This window comes from Cajanus cajan, chromosome 4, assembly GCF_000230855.2.
Source record: "Cajanus cajan strain Asha chromosome 4, NIPB_CcT2T_4, whole genome shotgun sequence".
In the NCBI taxonomy this organism is placed as follows: domain Eukaryota; kingdom Viridiplantae; phylum Streptophyta; class Magnoliopsida; order Fabales; family Fabaceae; genus Cajanus; species Cajanus cajan.
This window is the reverse complement of record NC_138520.1, coordinates 34,741,949-34,769,893: the sequence shown is the minus strand read 5'-3', so window position 1 is coordinate 34,769,893 and position 27,945 is coordinate 34,741,949. Positions and strand designations below refer to the sequence as shown.

The 27,945-nt window shown below is 37.2% G+C and overlaps 1 protein-coding gene across 1 annotated transcript; it reads left to right on the top strand.

The window, feature by feature from the left end:
- The first annotated feature begins 126 nt into the window (after window positions 1-126).
- On the top strand, window positions 127-8,960 carry LOC145956782 (uncharacterized). Its single transcript, XM_083072466.1, has one exon. The coding sequence runs from the start codon at window positions 1,537-1,539 to the stop codon at window positions 6,862-6,864; it is 5,328 nt and encodes a 1,775-aa protein (XP_082928592.1). The 5' UTR covers window positions 127-1,536; the 3' UTR covers window positions 6,865-8,960.
- Window positions 8,961-27,945: the final 18,985 nt, after the last annotated feature.

Here is a 27,945-nt window from a genome sequence, read left to right as displayed (position 1 = left end):
TGGATAGTTGGGAATTATTATTCTAAATTTTGCTGTTTTTGGGCTGATGAACATGTCTCGGTTTTCAGGCCATAACTTGGGCTGTGGTGATCCAAATGGAGCAAACTTGGTGGCCCTGGAAAGCTGAGACAAAGACCTAAACCTTTGCAGAAGGCGCCGTTGGCAACTTCGATCATCTAGAAGGCCAAATTCGGTGGTCAATAATCGGTGCGGAAAAGAATATGGAATCCAACTCATCCCACCAACAACACCAAATCATCCCACCACCTACACAACTCATCCCATTTCGTTTTGTCTACACTTTTTCCCATTATTTTACAGTTTTTATGTGTTGTATGAAGGCTATAAATAGGCCTTCATTTCTCCATTGCAAGATGTCCCAAACACCTTCAAATAAGTTACTCTTGGGTGTTCTTCTACCTCCCTTTCTTCTTCTTCTTCTCAATTTCTTCTTAGTCTTTCTTGTTATTTAATGTTATAATGTCTTTTAATTTTATGGATAGCTAAGTTTCTAATTCAGCTTGTGGTAATAAGTTCTAATGGATTTTGAGGTTTGAAGAAAATTTTGTGTATCCTCAACTCTTAATAATTGAATTTATCTTTATCTTTCTATCTTGTTTATGCTTATATAATTGAATTTGAATTGATCACTTAAATTCATTACATAAGACGTTCTCATTAACTCCTTGAACTAAGACCTATGTGATGCTTACTTACATTGGACTTAAGAAGGAATGCAAGACCAAGAATTATGTGACGCTTGTTTACATTAATTTTGAGAAAGACAAAGGAATATTCATGGACTTAATTGATTGACTCATTAATTGTTTGCCGATTCAAGGACTTAGAGTTTAACTAGGGATTAAATGTGAATGAATAATTCTAACCTTGTTAACTCGAATCATGTTTGCTTAAACATTTGAAGAATCTCCTAAATTAATTGACGCTTGATTGGTTAACTTTGGGACAAGCAAGAATTGATTAATTAAGTTCTCCAATGGATGGCTTGTTGGATTCTTGGACTTAGAGACCAAATAGGGATTAAAATTGGACGCTTGATCCTAACCTAATGGACTCAAATAATGTTCGCTTGAACTTTGGAAAGAATCTATTTAAGTTTTGTTGGTGCTTAACTAATTGAACTTAAATGCAAGAATTTAATTATTATTTGAGATTGAGATTTTGAACCAAGGATAAATCCAAAGAACGAAAATCCACAAGTTGAAGTTTTTATCATCTAAGTTTATTATTCAACTTCTTGTTCTAAAAATTATATCAAACTCCAAACCCCCCCCCCTTTTTTTTCCAAAAACTGCTAATATAATAAAAAAGAATTTCCTTTGATCCTCGAGAGACAACTTTGGGGCACTACTGTGCTACAAGTTTAAACTCATTTTACATTTGTGTTTGATAGAGGCTTCGACAACCTCTCGTCAAATTGGCGCCGTTGCCGGGGATTAAAGGTGTCATTTTGTTATATTAGATATCTTTCATTTTATTTTATTTTCATTTTCTCTTTGTATTTTTGTATAGTGTATGACAAGATCTTCTACTAGTCCTTTACTTGATTTGGATCCTGAAATTGAAAGAACACTAAGGATAACTAGAAGAAGACTTTTTAGAAATACTTCTAATAATCAAAACAATAACATGGCTGATAATAGGACACTAAAACAATTGGCTGCACCTGATGTTTCAAATCCACCTTTATGCATTCAATTTTCTGCTGATGAGGATGACTGTGAACTAAAATCAAGTTTAGTTCATTTGTTACCCAAATTTCATGGACTTTCAGGTGAAGATCCCCACAAGCACTTGAAAGAGTTTCATGTTGTATGTTCAACCATGAAACCCGCTGGTAGCAATGAAGAAAGCATAAAGTTGAAAGCATTCCAGTTTTCACTAGTTGATGCAGCCAAGGAGTGGTTGTATTATCTCCCTCCTAAAAGAGTCACATGGGATGAAATGAAGAGACTATTTCTAGAAAAATACTTTCCTGCTTCTAGAACTGCAGCCATAAGAAAGAGCATATGTGGCATCAAGCAAATGAATGATGAAACACTACATGACTATTGGGAGAGATTCAAGAGGCTATGTGCAAGTTGTCCACAACATCAAATCAGTGAGCAACTTCTAATTCAATACTTTTATGAAGGTCTCCTACCAATGGATAGAAGCATGATCGATGCTGCTAGTGGTGGTGCTCTAATGGATAAAACTCCTGCTGCTGCCAAAGACTTGATTGCAAATATGGCAGCCAACACACAACAATTTGGTGCAACAAGAGGAACTAGTTCAAGGTCAGTAAATGAGGTACAATTATCTAGTACTGAACATCAAAGACTAGAGAATAGATTAGATGAATTGACCTCTTTGGTGCGAGGATTGGCCATGATGAAACAAGCGCCTGCTAAACTCTGTGGCATTTGTGCTTGTCCCTCTCATCCAACTGATGCATGCCCTCAGCTACAAGAAGATAATCCTGAAGAAGTAGCTGCTGTAAATAACTTCCCAAATTCCTCACAACCAAGAAATGACCAAGCCAGAAATAACTTCAATCCCAGATACAATGATCATCCTGGTTTCAGATGGAGCAACAACAACACATCACAACAACAACCATTTCCAAATAGGCAACCTTTCCAACAAGCTCCAAGGCAGTCAATGCAACAACCACAACAACAACAAAATAACCCTTCCTTGGAGGACCTTGTCAAACAAATGGCTATGCAAAACTTGCAATTCCAACAAAGAACTGATGCTAGCATTCAAAACTTGGAAAATCAAGTAGGACAAATGGCATCTTCCATAAGCCAACTTCAAGCACAAGGATCAAGTAAGTTGCCTTCTCAAACTATTCCTAATCCTACAGGAAATGTTAGTGCCATCACACTTAGATCTGGAAAGACTGTGGAAGTTAAAAATGATGTGAAACCTGCCACTGCATCTGAGAAATCTGAAAACAAGGAGAAGCAATCTTTCCAGTCAAAGGATGAAGAGCCAAGCATTCAACTACCCTTTCCACAAAGAGTTTTACAAACTAGGAAAGCTGAAGCTGAAAAAGATAAAGAATTGCTTGAGACTTTCGGAAAGGTAGAAGTAAACATTCCTCTGCTAGATGCAATCAAACAAATCCCTAGATATGCCAAATTCTTGAAGGAAATGTGCACCCATAAAAGAAGGCTGAAAGGGAATGAAAAAATAAGTCTGGGAGAGAATGTTTCTGCTATCATTCAACCAATGCCTCAGAAATGCAAGGATCCAGGTACGTTCACTATCCCTTGTACAATAGGTAATTGCATATTTGAAAATGCCATGTTAGACTTAGGTGCATCTATCAATGTCATGCCTATGTCTATCTTTAAATCTTTAGGGCTTGGTCCTTTAATTCCAACTGGTGTGGTGATTCAACTTGCAAATAGAAGTAGTACTTACCCTGCAGGATTAATTGAAGATGTCTTAGTTAGAGTAGGAGAACTAATTTTTCCTGCTGACTTTTATATCCTAGAGATGGAGGGTGAAACTACAACTAAGGTACCAATCATTTTAGGTAGACCTTTTCTTAAAACTGCAAAAACAAAAATAGATGTGCATGCTGGAACTCTTTCCTTAGAGTTTGGTGATAATATAGTCAAGTTCAACATTCTAGATGCCATGAAACACCCTAGGGAAGAACACTCTGTATTTCACATTGATTTGTTGGATGACTTGGTTGATTGTTATGCACATGACCATTTATGCATTGAATTTCCTGACATACATGATCTTGATGATACCATAAATTGTCATTCATGCATAAACAATAAATCAGAATGTGCTGCTTGTACTGAAATAGAAGAATTTTTAAGCACTAACAATTTTGCTGAGGAATATAAAAAAGAAAAATATGCAGAAATTTTAGCTGCAGAATTGATAACAACAAACAGAATGTTGCCCTCCATTGTGCAACCACCAGCATTAGAGCTAAAACCTCTTCCTGATCATTTGAAGTATGCTTACCTTGAAGAAGGTTGTAAACTTCCGGTCATTGTTGCAAAAGACTTAGATGCTGAACAAGAAAGGATGTTGTTACAAGTTTTGAAGGACAACAAAAAGGCAATAGGGTGGACACTTGCAGATCTCCCTGGAATCAGTCCTTCTACCTGTATGCATCGGATTCTCCTTGAAGAAGATGCTAAACCAGTAAGGCAACCTCAAAGGAGACTTAATCCTCAAATTTTGGAAGTAATAAAGAAAGAGATATCTAAGTTGCTCCAAGCAGGTATCATATATCCTATCTCTGATAGCAAATGGGTAAGTCCTGTTCAAGTTGTTCCAAAAACATCTGGAGTGACTGTAGTAGCTAACAAAGACAATGAACTAATTCCAACGAGAGTGCAAAATAGTTGGAGAGTTTGCATTGACTATAGAAAATTGAACCAAGCCACAAGAAAAGATCACTTTCCGTTGCCATTCATTGATCAAATGCTTGAACGATTGGCTGGGAAATCCCATTACTGCTTCTTGGATGGATACTCAGGATACTTCCAAATCCACATAGCACCTGAAGACCAACATAAGACCACATTCACTTGTCCTTTTGGAACTTTTGCATACAGAAGGATGCCATTCGGCCTATGCAATGCTCCTGGTACTTTTCAGAGATGTATGGTAAGTATTTTCTCTGAATTTCTAGAAGATTGTATGGAAGTTTTTATGGATGATTTCACTGTCTATGGGTCTTGTTTTAAAACATGTCTAGATAATTTATCCAAGGTGCTACACAAATGCATTGACTCTAATCTTGTCTTGAATTTTGAAAAATGTCATTTCATGGTAAAACAAGGCATAGTTCTAGGTCATGTCATTTCTGAAAAAGGTATTGAGGTAGATCCTGCTAAAGTAGAAGTTATTTCTAGTTTATCTTACCCCGTATGCGTGCGGGAAGTGCGTTCCTTTCTTGGTCATGCAGGATTTTATAGGCGCTTTATCAAAGACTTCAGCAAGATAGCATTGCCACTGTCTCGCTTGCTACAAAAGGATGTTGAATTCAATTTTGACCAAAAGTGCAAGGAGGCATTCCATACACTGAAGAAAGCTTTGACAAGCACGCCTATAATACAACCACCATACTGGACACTCCCTTTTGAACTGATGTGTGATGCATCCAACTATGCTCTGGGAGCAGTTTTGGCCCAAAGAATGGGCAAGGCACCTCATGTCATATATTATGCTTCTAGAACTTTGGATGCTGCACAAGCCAATTACACTACCACAGAAAAGGAACTTTTGGCTATTGTTTTTGCATTAGACAAATTTCGATCTTATTTGCTAGGTTCCAAGGTGATAGTGTTCTCTGATCATGCTGCTTTGAAGTTCCTACTAAAAAAACCAGATGCAAAACCTAGGTTACTACGGTGGATGCTTTTACTCCAAGAATTTGATTTGGAAATAAGAGATAAAAGTGGAGCTGAAAACTTGGTTGCTGATCACTTGAGCAGAATTGAACAACCACTTGATTCGATACCCATACATGATACTTTTCCTGATGAGCAATTGTTGAAAGTTCAAACAATCATTCCATGGTTCGCCGATTTGGTAAACTTTCTTGTTGCTAATGTTCTGCCTAAAAAAGCATCTAAATCTTACATTGCTAAATTAAAGAGTGATGCAAAATATTTTGTATGGGATGATCCTTATCTTTGGAAATATGGTAGTGACCAAATAATTAGGAGATGCATACCTGATCATGAAATTCACTCTATTCTTAGCTTTTGTCATAATCATGCATGTGGTGGTCATTTTGGTCCCCAACGAACAGCTAGGAAAATTTTGGAATCAGGATTTTATTGGCCTACTATTTTCCATGATGCATATCAATTTTGTAAAACTTGTGAACAATGTCAAAGGACTGGTAATATAACTCGAAGGAATGAGATGCCCCAACAACCTATGTTATTTTGTGAAATTTTTGATGTTTGGGGTATAGACTTCATGGGTCCATTTCCCACATCCTTTGGTTTTGTTTACATTTTACTTGCTGTTGATTATGTATCCAAGTGGGTGGAAGCTAAAGCCGCTCGAACTGATGATTCAAAAGTTGTTGTGGATTTTGTTAGGTCTAACATTTTCTGCAGATTTGGCATTCCCAGAGCCATCATCAGTGATCAAGGGACGCATTTTTGCAACCGCAATTTGGAAAGCCTCTTGAGAAAATATGGTGTTGTACATAAAACTGCTACACCGTATCATCCTCAATCAAATGGACAAGCTGAGGTGTCAAATCGAGAGATAAAACAAATTTTGGAGAAAACAGTCCAACCAAACAGAAAGGATTGGAGCAAGAGACTTGAAGATGCTCTGTGGGCTTATAGAACTGCATACAAAACACCAATTGGGATGTCACCTTTTCGATTGGTCTTTGGTAAAGCATGTCACCTTCCAGTGGAAATTGAGCATAAGTCATATTGGGCAGTAAAACAATGCAACTTAGCTTATGACAAAGCTGGCATGGAAAGAAAGTTGCAATTACAAGAACTTGAAGAGATTCGCTTAGAGGCTTATGAGAACTCAAAAATGTACAAAGAGAAGACCAAAATTATCCATGACAAAATGATATCAAGAAAGGAATTCTCTGTTGGACAAAAAGTTCTTCTTTACAATTCTCGCCTCAAGCTGATGCCCGGAAAGCTTCGTTCCAGATGGATAGGACCTTTTGTAGTTACTGATGTGTTCCCTCATGGAGCAGTAGAGATCAAGAGTGAATTATCACAAAATAAATTTAAGGTCAATGGCCACAGACTAAAAATTTTTCATACAAGTGAAGGATACCAAGAGCAAACTGTTGAGGAACTCAGCTTGCATGATCCATTCCAACCTCCATAAAATGAGGGAGTTTCTTTATCCTCTCCTTTTATTTCACTTGTCATAATTTACATTGCATAACATTGAGGACAATGTGAGATTTAAGTGTGGGGGGGATTATTCGTTATATGTTTTTGTTATTTTGGGTTTTATGTTTGGTTGTTATGTAAAGTTTTGCATGTTTCTCTTTGATTTCTGGGTTTTGATAGTTTTTAGGCACTTGCTTCACTCTAAGATATGAGTTACTTGATGTTACATGGATTGAAATCCCTGTCTTTCTATGCTTGTAAAGTTGATTATGAGGTTTGAGAGGTTGAATTGAAGGTGACAGATATACCCTGTGTGAGGAATTAAGCCATTCTCTATTCTTTCTTGTGTGATATGCCTCTTGATTACTTGCACAGTTGCCTTGTCTTGACTCTATTTGATACTTCTTGATTCACATGCATGTATGGATATGATTAAGGCATTTTTGTTCCTATAAGCCTCTAGCCAAATAAGCCTACCTTGAATTAACTCCTTTGATAACCCCTGCTAAGCCTATTTACCCTTCTTTGTTTGAAGCTCATTACAAGCCTTAAGTGAAAAACCAAGATCACCTTAACCTTAGGGAATTTTGGAGCTTTGGAATAGTTTTGGGAATAAATTCTTGAATAAGTAAGGGATGTATCATTGGTTATTAAATTTTGGCTAGTTAATTCTTCCTGTTGTATATGTCTTAGTGTTTCATGATGTGTGAAAAAAAAAACAAAAAAAAAAAACAAAAAAAAAAAACAAAACAAAAAAACAAAAAAAAAAAAAAAAATTTTGTTTGAGGAAAAGGAAAATAATTGGTGTTGGAGGTGTATTAGCAATTTTTGGGTTTGCTCTTATGCTTATTTCATACTTATTCCCCATTGCTCCTATAGTTCCTCTGGTTTATAGCTACTTATCCTAAATTTTATCCCACCTTGTCCTTATTACAACCCTGAAAAGACCTTATGATCCTTTTGTGCATGTTTATTGGGCATTGATTTTAGAGGCTTGCCAAATCTATCTGTTGCTTGTTTTTCATGAGTGCTTTGAGAGTATACAGTTGCCTGGACATTTGAGAGATACAGTAATATAGTGCATCTTGTGAGGTTCTATTGCTTTTGATTCACCTCTTGAGCTGATTAATTATCTTGCCATGCCTTGAAATGCTTGGATAATTTCCATAAGTGTCTAGTTTCTCTGACTCTTTTTGTGTTGGATATTGTCTACTCCTTTTCTTTTCCCAGGATTCATTGAGGATTGCGTAAATCTGTTTGTTTTCTTGTGTGTATTGATGTCTATATTTCTTTCTATCTTTGGAATTGTTCTCTACTTTGCTTTCATGATTTTGCCCAGGAGTGCAAAAAGCTAAGTGTGGGGGTATTTGATAAATCATGATTTGATATGTATCTTTTCCTTTAATTTAGCTATTTTACATTCCATCCATGGCTAATTATAGGATTTAGATAGATATGTGTGTTGTTGGGCCTAATTGGATAGTTGGGAATTATTATTCTAAATTTTGCTGTTTTTGGGCTGATGAACATGTCTCGGTTTTCAGGCCATAACTTGGGCTGTGGTGATCCAAATGGAGCAAACTTGGTGGCCCTGGAAAGCTGAGACAAAGACCTAAAACTTTGCAGAAGGCGCCGTTGGCAACTTCGATCATCTAGAAGGCCAAATTCGGTGGTCAATAATCGGTGCGGAAAAGAATATGGAATCCAACTCATCCCACCAACAACACCAAATCATCCCACCACCTACACAACTCATCCCATTTCGTTTTGTCTACACTTTTTCCCATTATTTTACAGTTTTTATGTGTTGTATGAAGGCTATAAATAGGCCTTCATTTCTCCATTGCAAGATGTCCCAAACACCTTCAAATAAGTTACTCTTGGGTGTTCTTCTACCTCCCTTTCTTCTTCTTCTTCTCAATTTCTTCTTAGTCTTTCTTGTTATTTAATGTTATAATGTCTTTTAATTTTATGGATAGCTAAGTTTCTAATTCAGCTTGTGGTAATAAGTTCTAATGGATTTTGAGGTTTGAAGAAAATTTTGTGTATCCTCAACTCTTAATAATTGAATTTATCTTTATCTTTCTATCTTGTTTATGCTTATATAATTGAATTTGAATTGATCACTTAAATTCATTACATAAGACGTTCTCATTAACTCCTTGAACTAAGACCTATGTGATGCTTACTTACATTGGACTTAAGAAGGAATGCAAGACCAAGAATTATGTGACGCTTGTTTACATTAATTTTGAGAAAGACAAAGGAATATTCATGGACTTAATTGATTGACTCATTAATTGTTTGCCGATTCAAGGACTTAGAGTTTAACTAGGGATTAAATGTGAATGAATAATTCTAACCTTGTTAACTCGAATCATGTTTGCTTAAACATTTGAAGAATCTCCTAAATTAATTGACGCTTGATTGGTTAACTTTGGGACAAGCAAGAATTGATTAATTAAGTTCTCCAATGGATGGCTTGTTGGATTCTTGGACTTAGAGACCAAATAGGGATTAAAATTGGACGCTTGATCCTAACCTAATGGACTCAAATAATGTTCGCTTGAACTTTGGAAAGAATCTATTTAAGTTTTGTTGGTGCTTAACTAATTGAACTTAAATGCAAGAATTTAATTATTATTTGAGATTGAGATTTTGAACCAAGGATAAATCCAAAGAACGAAAATCCACAAGTTGAAGTTTTTATCATCTAAGTTTATTATTCAACTTCTTGTTCTAAAAATTATATCAAACTCCAAACCCCCCCCCTTTTTTTTCCAAAAACTGCTAATATAATAAAAAAGAATTTCCTTTGATCCTCGAGAGACAACTTTGGGGCACTACTGTGCTACAAGTTTAAACTCATTTTACATTTGTGTTTGATAGAGGCTTCGACAACCTCTCGTCAAAATACATGGTCCACGTATCATCCTTAGGATCTTCATGTTGTAAATGCATTATATCCTCATCGGGGAAATCATCCTGAAGGGATTGATAGTCATTGGTCGGCCCGTGTGCTAGGTAATCAGCTAGGGTACTACCCTTGATGGCTTTTTGTGTGACATGTATGATGTCAAATTCTGATAATTGCACTTGCCATCGGGCAATCTTCCCAGTGATTATCGGTTTGTCGAACACGTACTTAATTGGGTCCATTTTGGAAACCAACCAAGTAGTATGCCTAATCATATACTGCCTGAGCCGTTGTGTTGCCCATGCTAACGCACAGCACGTCTTTTCTAGTGGCGTGTAGCGGGTTTCATAATCAAGGAACTTTTTGCTCAGGTAGTAGATGGCTTGTTCTTTTTTTCCAGTTTCGTCCTGTTGCCCTAGCACGGCTCCCATGGACTCATCAAGCACTGTCAGATAGAGGATTAATGGCCTTCCCTCGACAGGTGGCACCAATACTGGTGGATTGGCCAAGCACTGTTTGACCTTGTCAAAAGCTTGTTGACAATTCTCATCCCAAGTTTCGGAATGATTCTTGCGCAACAGCTTGAATATTGGTTTGCACGTGTCAGTCAACTGTGCGATGAACCTTGCGACGTAGTTCACCCTGCCGAGGAATCCTCTAATTTCTTTCTCAGTTTTAGGAGGAGGCATTTCCATTATTGCCTTTACTTTATCGGGGTCCACCTCTATGCCTTTTTCACTGACGATGAACCCAAGAAGCTTACCCGACCGAACTCCGAAAGTACACTTAGCCGGGTTTAGCTTAAGCTGATACTTACGAAGCCGATTGAATAATTTTCTCAAATATTGGATGTGGTCCATCTCGTCTTTTGACTTTGCGATCATGTCATCCACGTATACTTCAATTTCTTTGTGGATCATATCGTGGAATAGCGTCACCATCGCTCGTTGGTAGGTGGCACCCGCATTTTTAAGTCCAAAAGGCATCACCCTGTAGCAGAAAGTTCCCCAGGGTGTGATGAAAGAAGTTTTCTCGCGGTCTTCCATATTCATTTTGATTTGGTTATACCCCGAGTATCCGTCCATAAAGGAATAGAGCGTGTTCGTGGCTGTGTGATCCACGAGTGTATCGATATGTGGCAAGGGAAAATCGTCCTTTGGACTGGCACGATTCAGATCCCTATAGTCAACACACACTCTAACCTTTCCGTTCTTTTTGACGACTGGCACAATGTTAGCCAGCCATTCGGGATACTGGGATACAACCAAGAATCCCGCGTCCAATTGTTTTTCTACCTCCTCCTTAATCTTTAAGGACCATTCGGGCTTGATTCGTCGAAGCTTTTGCTTAATGGGTCGAAACCCCTCTTTCAAGGGCAACTTGTGTTCGACAATGTTGGAGTCCAACCCGGGCATATCATGGTACGACCATGCAAATACGTCCTTGTATTCCCTCAATAATTGAATCAATTGTGTTTTTATTCCATCACTGATACGGGTCCCAATGTTGACCTCTTTCAATTCTTGATCCTGCCCCAGATTCACGGTCTCCAATTCTTCTTGATTCGGTTGGAGTAGACGAGCTTCTTGATCTAGCAGTCTTTGCAGATCCGGAGAGATGGTCTCCTCATCACTGTCCAACTCAACCCATTCACCCTCGGCTTTCGGATCCCGGTCAGAGCGAGCAATCACAGACATAATTATTTATTGGTTCTGTTTAGGTTTAGAGTTTATTAATATTAATGAGAGAGAGAGAATAGAACAACATGAGAGAATAATGTGTGAAAAAAAATGCCTCTTTATTGATATATGAGTGTAAAACTGTACAAAACCCTTTATTTACATGAAAAGGTCCTCATGATCTCGGGTACTGATCATGAGTCCCTAAAAGAAAAAAAAATGTGGAGGGGCCCTATCATGGCTTGCCCTTCTCTCTACTCCTGCTGCGGTAGAGGATTCTTGCTCACGTCGGGCACCGTCGAATCGAAAGTGACCCACCCAGCATCGATAAGGTCTTGGACCTTATACTTGAGAGCTCGGCAGTTCTCCGTTGAATGCCCCTGTGCCCCCGAATGGTATAGACATTTGTCTTGTGGATTGTACCAATCGGGGTAGGGTGGATTCACCTTCTTTGGTGGAATGTAAGCTATAAGACGCGCCTCCACTAGCTTTGGCAGGAGATCGCTATAAGTGGTCGGAAGTCTATCAAACTTCTTCACAGAGTTGTTTTGCGATTTGCCTGACTTCGAAGCGGAAGAAGACGGAGCAATGGTTACAGCGTTGACTCCTCCTTCTTTCTTCTTCCCGAAGGCCTTCTTAGCTTCATATGATTGGGAAGGCTTAGCCAGCTTCCCACTTTTAAGTCCTTGTTCCACCCTTTCTCCAATGGTGATGATGTCCGAGAAGAGTGTCGTTGTGTTCCCTATCATTTTATCGTAATAGGGACCAGTCAACGAGTTGATGAATAAGGACACCGTCTCCTTATCTGACAGCGGGGGCTCTATCTGTGCCGCCAACTCCCTCCAACGTTGGGCGTACGCCTTGAAGGATTCATCGTTCTTTTTACTCAAGGCTTGAAGATCAGACCTATCGGGTGTTAGGTCGATGTTGTATTTATAGCGCTTGAGAAAGGCGTCGGCCAACTGCCTCCATGTACGTACTAGATTTCCGTCTAGCTGCATATACCAGTTGAGTGCAGTTTCAGCTAAGCTCTCTTGGAAACAGTGGATCAAGAGCTTTTCATTTGTGGCGTATGCAGCCATTTTGCGACAGTACATGGTGAGATGACTTTTGGGGCAAGTCGATCCCACGTACTTCGGGAAATCTGGCACTTTAAATTTAGGAGGGAATTGAATGTCCCTCACTAAGCACATATCGGCGGCATCTTTGACATCAAAATCATGCCCCTCCATAGCCCTTAGCCGATCCTCGAGGGCATGGAATTGTTCCTTTGAGACCTCGGGCTCTTTTATTATAATTCCTGCCCCAAGGGGTACGGCGTTTGGAGGATCTTTTTCATGCTCTTCCTCCTCTCCCTCATGATGGGACCCATGATCACTATGATGAGATTCATGGATGTTGTGATGACGCATGAGTTCCATCATTTGCGCCATTTGCTCTTTAAGCTGTGAAAGCTCGGTTGTGAGCTTCTTGTTTTGCTCCTCCAATGCTTCCATTTTCTTGATTCTCTGTGCGCGCGTAAGGACAGAGAGATGACCAGCCACTTTCTAAAATGAATGTTTAGTTAGTTTATTTTATGGAATGAATACACTCTTTAACATGAGCTTGATAAACCTCCATCTTTAAGGCGCTGCCTTTTTAAGACGGAAGTTTACCCCCCTTCTTTATCTATGATCTCTCCCCAACGGAGAATCTCTATAGTCATGGGTCTCTTTCACTCATGTCAAGAGGTATTGGTGACCTTAAAATGTATGTTTTTATGAGGATGCATGATGTCTTATTGGTAATGATGTACATGCTCCTTACTTTTATTATATTTTCACACATGGTCCTTCCTCTCATGTCATGGTTTTTTATGCATGGGGATTATTTTTAGACCTTATCACGAGGTTATTTATTAATGCACAGACAATTGCACATAAGCATTTACACAAACAATTCACTCATCCACGAACAGTCACGAGCGAATCACGAGGTAGGGGTCTCCTGCAGAAAAGTGCATATTCAAGGAGGATCTAACTGTTCTCACTTGGTCAAAGGCCCCCAAGGTGCCCCCATTATAGGGACCCAATTCCTCTCGTCGTAAGCCGATGGAAAGCTCCAACGCACTGTCGGACTCGAGTTCATGGTTATCACCTTGAGTGATGTTTTTCGACAACGGTCTCATAGGCTCCTATAAACCCATCAACCGGCCGTACTAACATCCACTCCCTATGGATTACCACTCATGCCCCCGGGTATAGAGGGAACTGTTGTGTGCAAAGGTTTGTGTGCAATTTTTATTTCAAACAATTGCGGAAATTTAAACAAACAACAGTTATTTTAAAGCCAAATATATAAAGCATGTTATCACACAAGCAAGGGGTAATGAAGTAATTTTAACTATTATTTATTAAAAATAATCTGTCACTAAATGGGACTGACTCTCGAGGCTTCCCCAGTGGAGTCGCCATCTGTCGCCACCGGCCCGAAACGGGTTTTCGGCATTCGCGAAGGATGGTTGGACTCGTTTATTTGTTTAAAAATGTGGATTGCTAGAATGACTTATTCTCAAACTGAGACCTCGTCAAACGAGCAATTTTATTAAAAGTCTCACTAATCCATATTAATCCCAAGCGGGACCCTCCATGGATTAGTGGTTTTCGCAAAAGGAGGGTTCGTGGAGTCGCCACCAATGTTTTACTCAAAACATTGGAAAAAGGGATAAGGCAATTGATTTTATAAATCAACTTTGGCCATTACAACCAGAGTTGGGTAAGGGAGTCGGTTACGCGTGGGGAAGGTGTTAGCACCCCACAGCGCCCCTTTCGGGTTCCCTATGACAGATTATTTTCTAAGATAACAGCGTAAAATTACTAAATTACCCCTATTTATTCTAAGCAATTATAAATTAACTATCTACATGATGACTTATTAAATTATGCAACAAACAGAAAGCGGTAAAAGGAAGGATTGAAGGGAAACCTCTTGAAGCGTGCTTTTATATATTGCAAAAAATGAACTGGGAAGCGTTTTGGCGTTCCCTCGCTCTACAAGCCCGCTTCTCGCTCTCCTAGAACAAAATTTTAACTAAGGGAATCAAAAAGATTTCCCCTCGACTAGGTTCGATCCTCAAGCAAAATGGCTCGGGGCTCAAGAACTTCGTCGGATCAACTCTCCGAGTGATTTCTAGGGCAGAACACTGCTCAAAAACCCCAGAATACTCAAGGAGAGGGTTGAAACTATGTTCAAAAGTGTGGAATGACGTCCAATTGACGTCATATTTATAGGGAATAGGCGCAATACGGCCTACAGGAGCAGTACGGCCGTATTGAAATTTTTGAACTTCAATACGGTCGTATTGAGTTCAATACGGCCGTATTGAAATTCAGAAATTTCAATGCGCCCGTATTGAGTTCACTACGGGTGTATTGAAGTGTCAATACGGGCGTATTGACTTCAGTACGGCCGTATTGAAGTTTCAGAAACTTCAATATGCCGTATTGAGTTCACTGCGGCCGTATTGAAGCTTCAATACGGCCGTATTAGGTTCAGTACGGCCGTATTGGGCTTCATTCCCTCCACTTCCTTATTTTGAGCTATTCTAAGACCTCTAGACCTACAGAGAACCCTCCTAGGGCCTTCCAGGAGTCCTTCTGGCTGATTTTCCTTCAGTCTTCGAGAGTCTTCAAGCTTTATTTCCGACCCGGACAATTTTAGGGGTCTACACTAGGTTCCCCTTCGTCTTCAGAGAGGAAGGAGGAAAAAAAATTAGAAAATGAAGAAAATGAATTTTAAAGAGTGCAAAATGCTCTATTTATAGGCATCAGGCCGCGACCAGAACGGCCCGTTCTGAATCCGGAACGGCTCATTCTGGGCACACCGAATAGGTACAAAAGCCTCTCCCAGAACGGCCCGTTCCAAGACCAGAACGGCCCGTTCTGGGGTTTCCGGAATGGCCCGTTTCAATGTGGAACGACCCGTTCTGAGTCAAACTTTGTTCTTTTAAAATCACATCCGGAACGGCCAGTTCCCAAAGTGGAACGGCCCGTTCTGGGTTAAAATTTTACCCACGCATGCCTGATTCGGAACGGCCCGTTCCAAAGCTATGAAAATCCAGGATTATTAGTTAATGAATAAATAAATAATATATATATATATATATATATATATATATCAAATTAAAATAAAATAACAAAACAATTTAAAAGATGATTTTCTTCAAATAATAATTATAACAAAATATCATAATTAATAATATTATACAAAATAGTTTTCATAAATGATTATTATTAAAAACCTTTAAAACTTCAATCAAACCCATTTAATTAATCACAATAATTATAAGGAAATAATCTTCATAAATACAAAAATAAATAATAATTATTCGTAGTATTAGTAGAAAAATTCGGGATGTTACAGCTCCTAACTTTACTAACATTTTTGGGTTTGGGCCACTCTTGAATAGCCATGATTTTCTCAGGGTCAACATGAACCCCTTCTTTACTCACAATGAACCCTAGGAAAACCACATAGTCCACACAAAAAGTACATTTCTCAACATTAGCAAACAAGTGGCTTTTCCCAAGGATCATCAAAACTTCTCTAAGATGTCCTAATGATCATCTTGAGATCTACTATAGATTAGAATGTCATCAAAATAAACAACAACAAACTTCCCTATACACTCTCTTAAGACATGATTTAGAAGCCTCATGAATGTGCTTGGTGCATTGGTTAAGCCAATAGGCATAACAAGCCACTCATACAATCCAAATTTGGTCTTAAAAGCAGTTTTCCATTCATCACCCTCCTTGATTCTTATTTGGTGATAACCACTCTTAAGATCAATTTTAGAAAAAATAGTAGCACCATGCAATTCATCAAGCATATCATCAAGTCTAGGGATTGGGTGCCTGTACTTGATTGTGATATTGTTAATAGCCCTACAATCACAACACATTCTCCATTTTCCATCTTTCTTGGGCACTAACAATACAGGCACAGAACAAGGACTCAAACTCTTTTGCACCCACCCTTTATCCCAACAATTCTTGAACTTGGTTCTCTATCTCTTTGGTTTCTTGTGGATTTGTCCTATATATAGGCAGGTCTATTGGGTAGACTTGCCCCAGGCACAAAATCAATTTGATGTTCTATACCCCTAAAAGGTGGAAGGCCCATTGGACCCTTACTAGGGAATACATCATCAAATTCCTTTAATAATTGTGAAACATCAAGTGGTAGAGAACTAGGTTCAAGATTTAAATTATGACAACTAAGCATACCTCTACAAAGAAGAATATAAGAAGGCTTTTCAACAAGTAAAGTTTGTTTCAAATTTTCTTCTTGTTGAATTCCCTTTAATGGAAGGGGTTTCTCTTCCTTCTTCTTCCTGGAAGATTTATGCTTCTTTTCTTTTTTTTTCAACTCTTTTTTTCTTTTTCTCTTTTTAATTTCATTTGTACTTGATCCTTTATCACTTGTGATGGAGACAAAGGATGAAGTACAAACTTCTTTTCTTTGTGAGTGAAAGTAATTTCATTGGTAAGGCCATTATGCATGGTTTTCTTGTCAAATTGCCATGGCCTTCCCAATAAAATATGGCAAGCTTCCATGGGAACTATGTCACATACCACATGATCTTCATAGTTTCCAATGGAAAACTTGACTTTCACTTGGTTATCTACAATGATATCCCCATCTTCATTTAGCCAATGAAGTTGATATGGTTTTGGATGTGGAATTGGAGTGAGATCTAGCTTCTCCACCAACCTTGTGCTACAATAGTTGCAACATGACCCACTATCCACAATGAGAGAACAAGCTTTATCAGAAATTTTACACCTTGTGTGAAAAATGTTCTCTCTTTGTGAAATGTGAGATTCATTAGGTTGACTTCCTAGAAGCCTTCTTATCATCAACAATTAACCATCATCAGGATAAGCTCTTTCTACTTGATGGTCTTCATCACTAGTTTCACTATCACTTGAAGTGGTAGAGCTAGATTCATCATGGCTACTATAAATGTCTTGTCCTCTTAAAATCATGACTTTTTTATTTGGACATTGAGAAGCTATGTGACCTCTCCCAAGACATTTAAAGCACTTGATTTCACTAGATTTACTACTAGAAGTGTTAGCATTTTTATTTTTTTCTTTTACTTTTCTTGACCTTTGCTAAACTTTACATAAAAGCTAGATTGAGTTTTGTCTTTCTTAAAAAAAAATTTCCTCAAATGTTGTTGTTCCACCCTTATACAAAGTTGGACCAAGTCATCAAGGTCCCTATAAGGGAGTAACTCAACTCTATCTCTTATATCAAAATTAAGACCACTCAAAAACCTAGCAATGGTCAATCTTTCTTCTTCCCTTATTTCAGCCCTCATTAGATACAATTCCATCTTTTGCATATACTCCTCCACACTTAAGTTCTTTTGTTGGAGTCTTTGGAGCTTATCCATAAGCTCCCTACTATAATAAGAAGGTATGTGCCTTCTTCTCATAGCACTCCTCAAATCATTCCAATAGGCTATAGGAGAATCATTATGAAGTTGCCTTTCTCTTACCAAGGCTGTCCACCAATAAATAGCTTGTCCTTGGAAAGCTAAGGTGGCCAAGGGAACTTTTCTTTCCTCACCTACTTGATGACAAGTGAAGATTTGCTCCACTTTCATTTCCCAGTCCAAGTAGGCATCTACATCCTCTTTTCCATGAAAGGAATGGAGATCAACTCGTGATTCCCTAACCTTTGGTTCCTTAATGACTCTTCTAGGTGTAGGTTGATAATATTCATCCACATGCAAGCTACCTACATCCTCTTGGCTTATTGATGGAGGACCATCCTTGAAGACACATGTGGGCCCCATCACTAGGTCCATGGCTAGAAGAGTTGAAGAGGAGGAGGGAGTTCACACACCAAGGGACACTCTCCTCATGATCATAGAGTATTAGTGCTCTCCTAAGCCTCATTAATTTAGGATTTATTTTATTTTCCATTTTTACCCTTGTATTTTGGGGTATTTTAGTCATAGGATTTATTTTTCTTTGTATTTCCCATTTTACCCTTGTATTATGAGGTGCTTTAGATGATTAGGTTTTTAATTTGGGCTAGGGTATTTCATTAGAGGGTGACGCATTTTTGGTGAGTTTTGGATCTATTTTTGGTGATAGAAAGGCTTAGGCCCAAGTGGAGGGTAAAGGTTGCATGATCATATCATGCACCTTGATGTAGCCAATCTAGACCCATAGATTCCAAACTTGGTCACCAAGTAGCATCTAGGGTTCATTTGGCATTTCATTTGGAGTGCATTTGCCTTATGAATTTCGGCCATGCATGTCCCAAATGCAACCCTAGATGCCTCCCCTCCTATAAATACCCAACACCCCACCACTTGTAAATACTTTGGAATATATGAATTTGAGTGAGCCTTTTTGTGCCTCAAATCTTCTCCTTAGTCACTAGGTTAACTTTGGCTAACCTTCTCCTATCTCCACCCTTGGAGAGTGAGAACCCTAGAGTGGCCTCCATTTACCTTTGGAGTGAGCCAACCTTGTGAGCAACAAACACCTTAACCCTAAACACTTCCGCCAACCATCTATACCTCACGCCTATCTTCCTTTCCCATCAAAGTCATCCTTTTTCTCTACCCTTTGGTGAGCCTAGATCAAGGGCAAGGTCTTCCCTTTCATACTCTACTTCAACCATGGAAGGAGGAAGCCATCACTTATAGAGCCATTGGAACTCTTATGACTCTTTTTCTTTTTAAGTTTTTCCAAAAGTTTTGCTCTTGTTGCTTAATTTTGTTTATCTCTTCCTCAAGAGTAACAAGTTGTACTTCTCTTTCAATATTTTCCTTTTCTTTTTGAAGTACCTCTTGTTTTTTCCATAATTTTAGTGCTTCAACCTCCTTAACAATTTGAGAAAAACTTTTAGGAGACTCAATGTCACTATCACTCTGAGAAATGTGACTCATGATTAAGCAATAAGAAGTTTATATGCTATGCAAAAGAAACAAAATATTTTTGGTTTTTTCTAGGAACACGATTAACACTTGGAAGTCTAAGTGTACAAATTGCACTATCAAGGGAGGTGAGCTACTAAGAGCCACTTAATAACCAAGCCTTTTCAAGTGGAAATCACTAAACTTCCTTGTGGTATTCTCAATTCCACAAAAATTTTCACAAATTTTGATGTTGAATGCTTTTCACAATTGTTTTTGGATGACAACTAAACGTGAACAAAAATTAAAATCTACACAATCTAGTCGAATTAAGGCAACAAAGTACACAAATTAAAGACAAACAATGCAAGGAAGCAATATCAAGCAACTAGTCGTTTTGCCCTAAGTGGAAGCTTGAAACATATGAAATTTCCAAGCCATTTCCACTAGTACTACACGTGAGTGATTACCAAGGGTTAGATATACCTGACCAGCTTCTTAATACCCCCTCCAAGCTTTTCAAATTGATTGAAATTACAAAGAAAATTGCAAAAATTTAAACTATACTAAAACAAATTTTGTGGCGGCTTTAGTGACCAAATTAGTGACGGATTTGTTTGTCCAAATTTTCCAGCACTTGTTTAAGTGCTCTAATCCGCCACTAATCCTTTCTCTTTGATACACCTGGAACCTGCACAAATAACACAAACAAAGGATGAATATAGGCTGCTCACAAGGTGGATGGAAGAATCACTCTTGTGATGGTAGGTTTAGGAGTTTTTCGGTCACTAAATTAGGTCAAAATTTTAAGTCCTTTTGTGTCAAACTCCTTTCCTACTATTGTTGATTCAATGTTTGGTTCTTAAGCTAGGATTTGAGGCCACTTCCAGCACAGAATTTTAATCAAAGAAAACTAGACAAGCAACAAAAGCACAATTTAGAAAGTTGAAGAATCAAGTGTTTAAGACAAGACTCAAAGATAGCCAAAAATTAAAATTGAAAATTAAGACTCCAAAGAAGGCTAGCACACAATTAGGAACATTCCTAGATAGGCACTAGAGTAGATTAATAAAACCAAATAAATTTTTGGAAGCAATTAAAGAAGATAAACCAAACTAGTAGACCAATTCTTGTGAAATAAATGTATTTCTTTTATTTTAATTTGTTCTTCTCGGCTTTTCTTGCTATATTTTTCTTTATTCTTATTAATCATTTTTCTTTTCTGAATTCAAATTTCTTTTCCAGAGAAGACACTTGCCTTTTTGTTTCAAAAATTTCACAATTCCAATGTATATAAACCAGTTATACTAGAATGATCAATTTCAAGTGAAATTTAAAGTACTAGTGCACTATAATTTGAAACTTTTGTTGGATTCTTTTGTTCTTTTTTTTTATAACTATTTTGATTTAATATGCTCTGTATTTTCTCTATTTTCCAGCAAGCAATCTTTTAAAAATTGAATCCAATATAAGTAGTGCACTAGAAATAGAATAGTTCACTTAAAATTTCAAAACACAAATGAATGATTCAAGATTTGATATGCAAAGTAAATTTGAAAACTCAAGTACACAATGGAAACCTAACACTAAGAGTTCACCAATGATCTAGTGATGAACATGAACTCAATTATGCAAATATAAAAGCAAACGAGCAAGGCACATATGAATAGAAATGAATCTCGGCCAAATTCCAAAAGACTCAAAAAAATTTCAACAAGTGAACATACAAGCACATCTTGAATATTTTGACAATTTAAAAGACTAACATGACTTGAAAAACTAAGATTCAAAAACAAGATCAAAATACATGCATACGCAAAAATTAGCCGAATCAAAACAATGAAATAAGAAGTGACTCAATCAAACCAAAATCAAGCACAAGTTGAATCCTAGTTTTATTGATTGCGGATTGAAGCTCAAGGTGCAATCAACAATTGGATCTATGGACAAATTGATTTCAAAAATTTATAGATCCAAGTAGAAACTCAATTTGTGACAATCAAGAACACAAGAATACAAAATCAATCGGTCAAGAACAAGGACACTTATCTCCAATGAAGAAACCGTGCTCTATATACCAAAAATGATGGTGGAGTCAAGAGAAGTGGAAGGATGTCTCCTCCTTTCCTTCACCAAGAGTAGGATCAACTCCTTAAAGATTTGAACCAAATGGATGATGCTTGAATGGATGTAGAATTCGGATCAAGAAAGCCTAGACTAGAGATGGAAGCATCGTAGCTTAAGGCTCAAAAGAATGCTCACTTCAATGGTAGGAAAGACTAGGTAGGTTTCCTAAGGCTTGAAGGCACTCTCGGTGACTCTTTGAGAGAATTGGCTGAAGAAAATTCAGAGAATTCTATTTCATCAAAAAGTGATTACATAAAGGAGGCTACCATGCATTTATAGGACCGGATTAGGAGCACTTGGCGCCAAGGTGTGAGCCTCACATGTGGCGCCAAGATTTGAATTCAAATTTTGAAATAATCTTCCACTCCCATGTGCTTAGTCGTGAACCAAGGAGCTAAATGCATCTTGATTTGATTTAACTCACATTTAGGGTTGATTTTGCGTCACACATGTTCATCCATAAGTGGCACCAACCATGTGACTCAAAATGCAACTTAAATGCAAGCTAAATTAAGCCTAGTTTTGCCTAATCATCCTAAACAAGTATTCCTCCATAATTCCTATTTTAATGACCTAAATACAATGGTCAATGAATTACAATGAAAAGGAAAATTTACAAGAATGAAAATGAGCCCAATATTGGGTGTCAAAAGCCCAAAGGCCCATGAAGCCCAATTCTAGGCCCAATAAGCCTAAAGCCCAACAATCCTAATCTAGGGTCCAAAATACAAGACCAAAACAAAGTAAATTCCTATTTATTAATATGCAATAAAAGTGGTGTCAATCTAGTAAAGCCCAAGTGAAAAGCACCCTAGGCCCACCAAGCCCATTGGGCCCACTAAGCTCTAAAGTAGTCAAATCTTCAAGTAATCTTCTGGCCATTGCTCTAGTGGTTGGACCCTTGGTTCATGCTCTTCCATCAAGAGTTAAGACCTTTATGAATATTGATAGTATTTTTCAATGGTTGTTTGGTGATAAAGTAACTCTCTTTAGTCAGAAACACTTGGGATGGTGTTAAAGGATGAAAAAAAAAATTCCTATTTTTATGAGTGAAGGATATTTTACACCAAAAATTCACACAACAAATTATAGAAAGAACTGGATCTACAAGTTATAGCAACTTTCAAGTAAAAATCTCAAGTTCTAGTGCACTAGTAATGAATGTTGTTTTGGATTCTTTTTGTATTGTTTCATTTCTTGCTTCTAACAAATTTGATTTCAATTTTTCTGTTTTTCCTCTATTTTCCAGCAACAAATATATCCAAAATTTGAATCCAACTAGATCAATGAACTAGAAATAAGAAGTTCTCTTAAACTATCACAAGAAATTTGATGAAATTTTTGGAGGAAAAATTGAATTTGAATACTTATTAAAACTTAATGGAAACCTAACTCTAAGAATCCATTAATGATCTAGTAATGGACATGAACTCAAGCATGGAAAAATTAAAAGCACTAAAGCACCAAATCTTAACAAGTCTCGGGCAAACTTGAAAAATCAAGCAAACAAAATTCAAATAAGATCAACCAAGAACATCTTGAATTTTCGAGACAATTAAGGACTACACATGACTCTAAACAACTTCAAGGATTCAAAAATTCAAAGTCACATGCAAATCAACTCAATGACCGAATCAATTAAAGAAAAAAATGAATCAAGACTTAATTAAATCAAAAGTTGCCACAAGTAGATTCCTGGACACTAGTGAAGTTGCGGATTGAATCAAAATGAAACCACACCATTTGGATCCATCAAAATAATTTCCAAAAACATAGATTCAATCAAGGAAACTTCAAATGACAATTAGAAATTCAATTTCCTAGAATTTAATCGGTGAAAAGGATCACCTAACCTCACGGACTTCAACCTTGCTCTTGATACCAAAAATGAAGGAGCCAAGTACGTGAGATGGAGTATTGTATCTTCCTTGCTTGAATCCATAAATGATATTTATCTTTGAGACCTTGAATATGAAGAAAGAAAGTGAAGAGGAAGACTAGATTTGGTGATCCAAATCTTGGAAGGAAGCACTCAAGCTAGGAGAGCAAAAGATTGCTCACGGATGGCTTCAGGAGGTGAAGAATTCCTAAAGCTAAGCTAAGAAACTTTGGTAACTTTTAGAGAGAAAATAGGCTGAATGAATTTTTAGATTTCTTAATGATCAAAAGTGAATACATGTATGAAGGGAAGGGACTTATATAGGCACAAAAATGAAGCAAGTTGGTGCCAAGGTTCAAGTGAAGTTAGCAGAAAAACACATAGAAGGGGGTTGAATGTGTGTGTGAACGAAGGAATTTTAAAATCGTTTTCACAAAGAGACTTTTTTTCGTCTAATAAAAATATTATTTTTATTAGTTAAAAATTGTGCAAGGTTGGCTCAAAAAAAGATTTTGCGTCTGAGAGTTTATCATCTACACAAGGAAAATGTTTCTTAAAATAATAAGTTAAGTAAGTGTATTTTCCTTCTAACGATAGTTTCAATAAAGAATAAGTAGTGGACAAAATTTTCAGTATGATATGTCACCTAAACAAAATTGCATCTGAGAAATAGATAAAAGGTGCAAAGAGTTTTACATTGGCTCGCTCAACCTGAGCTACGTCCAGTCTCCTTCGACCGAAGGGTTCCACTAATCACAACGGATTACAAGTATTATCAACCACTTCTGGTTTGCCAACTTCACTCGTCAGCGCTAGTATTCTTAAACCACTTCTGGTTCCCCAAGTATTCTTTCAACTAGCCTCTTCAGGCTTTACAACAGATAGATGTTTTGAGTGTGTGTATAACTCTCAAAGAGAAGATAGGATGGTTTCTACACTCGCTAAGGTATGAAACCTTAGTTTTATAGAAATATGAGTTTTGAGTGTGTGTATTACTCTCACAGAGAGGATAGGATAATTTAAACACTCACTAAGATAAGATATCTTATGTTTACACAAATATGCAAGACTGTACAGGAAGAGATATAAGTTTGCTTTGACGTTCGCTTTTGCTTATTTCTCGTTTCTTCTCTCTTCTACACTCTTTTCTTGTTAGGTCTTGATATTTATAGCCTCGTGATAAATCTGCCCATTGTTTAAATTTGAAAGTTTCTGTTGGAGCAAAGCTTCTTGTTGGCGCAGATAGTAGTTCATTCATGGCTATATAGATCTTGCATGAAATGTTTGCTTACTGAATCTATGTTACGTGAAGTCTTTTGTGTAGTTTGTTCACTTTTATTTATGACTTCAATCATAACCTAGGCATTTCTCTTCTCTCTTCGTTAGTGTAGCTGCAGAGGCGTTGTCTTTTTCTGAAAATTAGGTGTACTTTAGACGCTTTTTAGTATTATTCGTATGCGTCTGGTAATGCATCTCAAATTTGAGTCTCTGCCTTAAAAGTAGACTTTGACTTTTCCTTTCGTCTGGTCAGTTGTGAAGATGGAAGACTTTAATTCTGTCTGGAATGTTTCTTGGTCTTGTGTTATCCATCGTTTAATAATTGTTGACCTTTGTCTGGTTGACCATTAAGCTTCATCTAATGTGTGTACGGACTTCATTCGGTGCTTAACCAACTTTTGTCTTGTTCTTGATTTAGCCTTGTTTGATACTTGTTTTGGCCTTTTGTTTGATACTTCAAGACTTTGACTGGTAGTATGCCTTGTCTTGTATTTGTTCTCTTTTCGTCTGGCTTTTGATCAGGCTTAGTCTTGATGCTTGATCAACCATCGTCTAATGTTTTGTACAACTCAACCTGGCTTTGTTTGGTTTGACCATAGTGTGTGTAATAACATGTACTTCATTTTTTAGTTTTTCTTGTTCTTATATTATCTGAAACACTAACACACATGTTATAAATAACAATATGTATTATGTTTGGCATGTTTAGAACCTTGTTGGGAATTTCTTCGTCTGACTTAACATGAAGCACCACATTTGGCGCTTAGAGTTGAATTCAAATTTGAATTTGAATTCAAATTTTCGACCCACATATGCTTGGCCGTGAATCTTGGTGCTTCCATGCAACTAAGTTTAATTTGGCCATCATTTAGGGTTGATTTGAGTGTGCACATGTTCAGCCAAAACATGTGACTCAAATGCAACTGAAATGACTTTCAAATTAAACCTAGGTTTGCCCAATTAACCTATTTAAGTAATCCTTCCATATTCCTATTCTAATGGCCTAAATACAATGGCCAACCAAATACAATAAATAGGAAATATTACAAGAATTAAAATGATCCCCATATTAGGCACCAAAAAGCCCAAAGGCCCATAAGCCCAAAAACTAGGCCCATGAAGCCTAAGGCCCAAAACTCCTATACTAAAGGTCCAAAATAAAAGACCAAAAATATGGAACCTATACTATTATAATATATATAAAGGAGATCTCAAGATGTGGCCTATGTAGAAATCAACTTGTGTGATACCCTCTACCCCACATTCATAATTACATAATAAATAGGAATAATTAAAATCTTTCATAAATAAAACCTGAATAGAAAATATCTTACGTAAAGGATTCACATTAACAAACTCATAAACAATATCTCCAATACGGGAAATTATAAAAGAAAGAAATTGAGATTTTCAAAACAGTTCAATGGAAATAACATCCTAAACTAATCCTAACTATGCCCCGATGTCACATATCCTATCAGAGCATGCCCAACTGAGGCCTAAGTTTCATCACCAACATCCTCATGTTGATGGTCATCTGCTCAATAAAAGATACACATAGAATAAACAGGGGAGTGAGAAATGTCTCACTCAGGTTAAGGTGTAAAAATAACGGTCGGACAATACACACACAAATCATAATAAAGCATAGCACAAAGCACATATTAATTAAGAATAATTCAAGTCATACATGTAGCACATACATAGTAACTCATTATGCAATGATGCCATGGACTCAACTCACAAATGCATGCATGTGGCGCCAATCACATATCACTAGTGTGTTGCTTAAACAACACGCCTAAGGTAGTCTAGGAGTACATATAGGGAGCTACCCATACACTCTCAACTAGAAGGATGTACTGCCAGGGTCTGGTCAGGATAGTGAAGTTGCGCAAGTTACGTCTCATGCTCACAAACGGGCGAAATCGAGACATCCAAACCGCACTATCCCCTAGGACTCCCCCAAGCTATTACACAAGGAGGGCCTTCCCTAATGGTGTACTTCACATCGTACCTGTCACATAGATGCACATGATGCATGTCACACATTCACACTTCATTGACTCATCATTTCACTTGTCATAGTATCTCATGTATCATGCCTCACTATCACATATCATCATGTCTCGTGTCTCACATTCACTTTTTACATTGTCTCATCGTATTCATAATCTCATACAAGAAACTTCTTAAAGGCATATACATAAAAAAAACACATAAACCATACCAAGAAATTATCCAACATCAAACATATTCAATTCGCAATTCATATCATAGGAAGCATAAAGGTCATAAACCCAACTTCATGAGTTCAACATTCTTTTTTACAACTAGCCAGTTAATATAATATTTCAATTGGTCAAAACACTCCAAATATTATCCAAAACTCGAATCCATCATCAATTTTACATATAATTCCTCAAAATTCATCCGAAGATCATATCCCTAATTTCACTTCATAGGGTTTCCCATAGAAACTGACAGAGCACTATAATTCATATCAAAACTTATCTATTTTCAAAATCAAACACATATTCACACTCAGCAAACATCAAGGAACACATCAGAGAGTTGAGAAGCCAAAATAGAAAATATTTGAAATTTACCTATTTTTCATAGGGTTCCCATAGGAACCCATAAAGCACTCTAATCCATATCAAAACATATCCAAACTCAAAATTAAACATACATTCATGCTCAGTAATGATCAAGGAATACAACAGAATGATCATAAAACAAAACATAAAACTTTCATAAAGTGCCTGTTCCTTTCAGGCAAGGGATTGGGGGCCAATCCTGCTATCCAACAGTTATTCCCACACCACAGTGTGGTTTCTCACTCCCCCTTACCACGATGAGCGGAAGATGAAGCACGAGCAGAATCTAACTGTTCCTCTTCTCTAGGTTCTCCTTGTTCTTCAGAAGGCATAGGAAAGAAAATGAGGTAGAGGAGTGAATGCGTGGATTGACTCTGATAACTTCTAATAACCTCCATTTTCTCACTTAATAAAATAAATAATAATAATTAATCATTTACCAACGCGTCCTTCCTTCCCTTTCTCATAAAATAATTAATAATATATATACATATATATATATATATAATTGAACATATTCCTTTATTTAATCAAATAACATGAACATAATAATAAAATATACTTTATAAAATAACTCCTACTTCACTAATTAAATTAATAAATATTAATCAAACTTTATAATAAAATAGAGCTCATATAGATAACTAAATAATATCCAAAAATCTATAATAA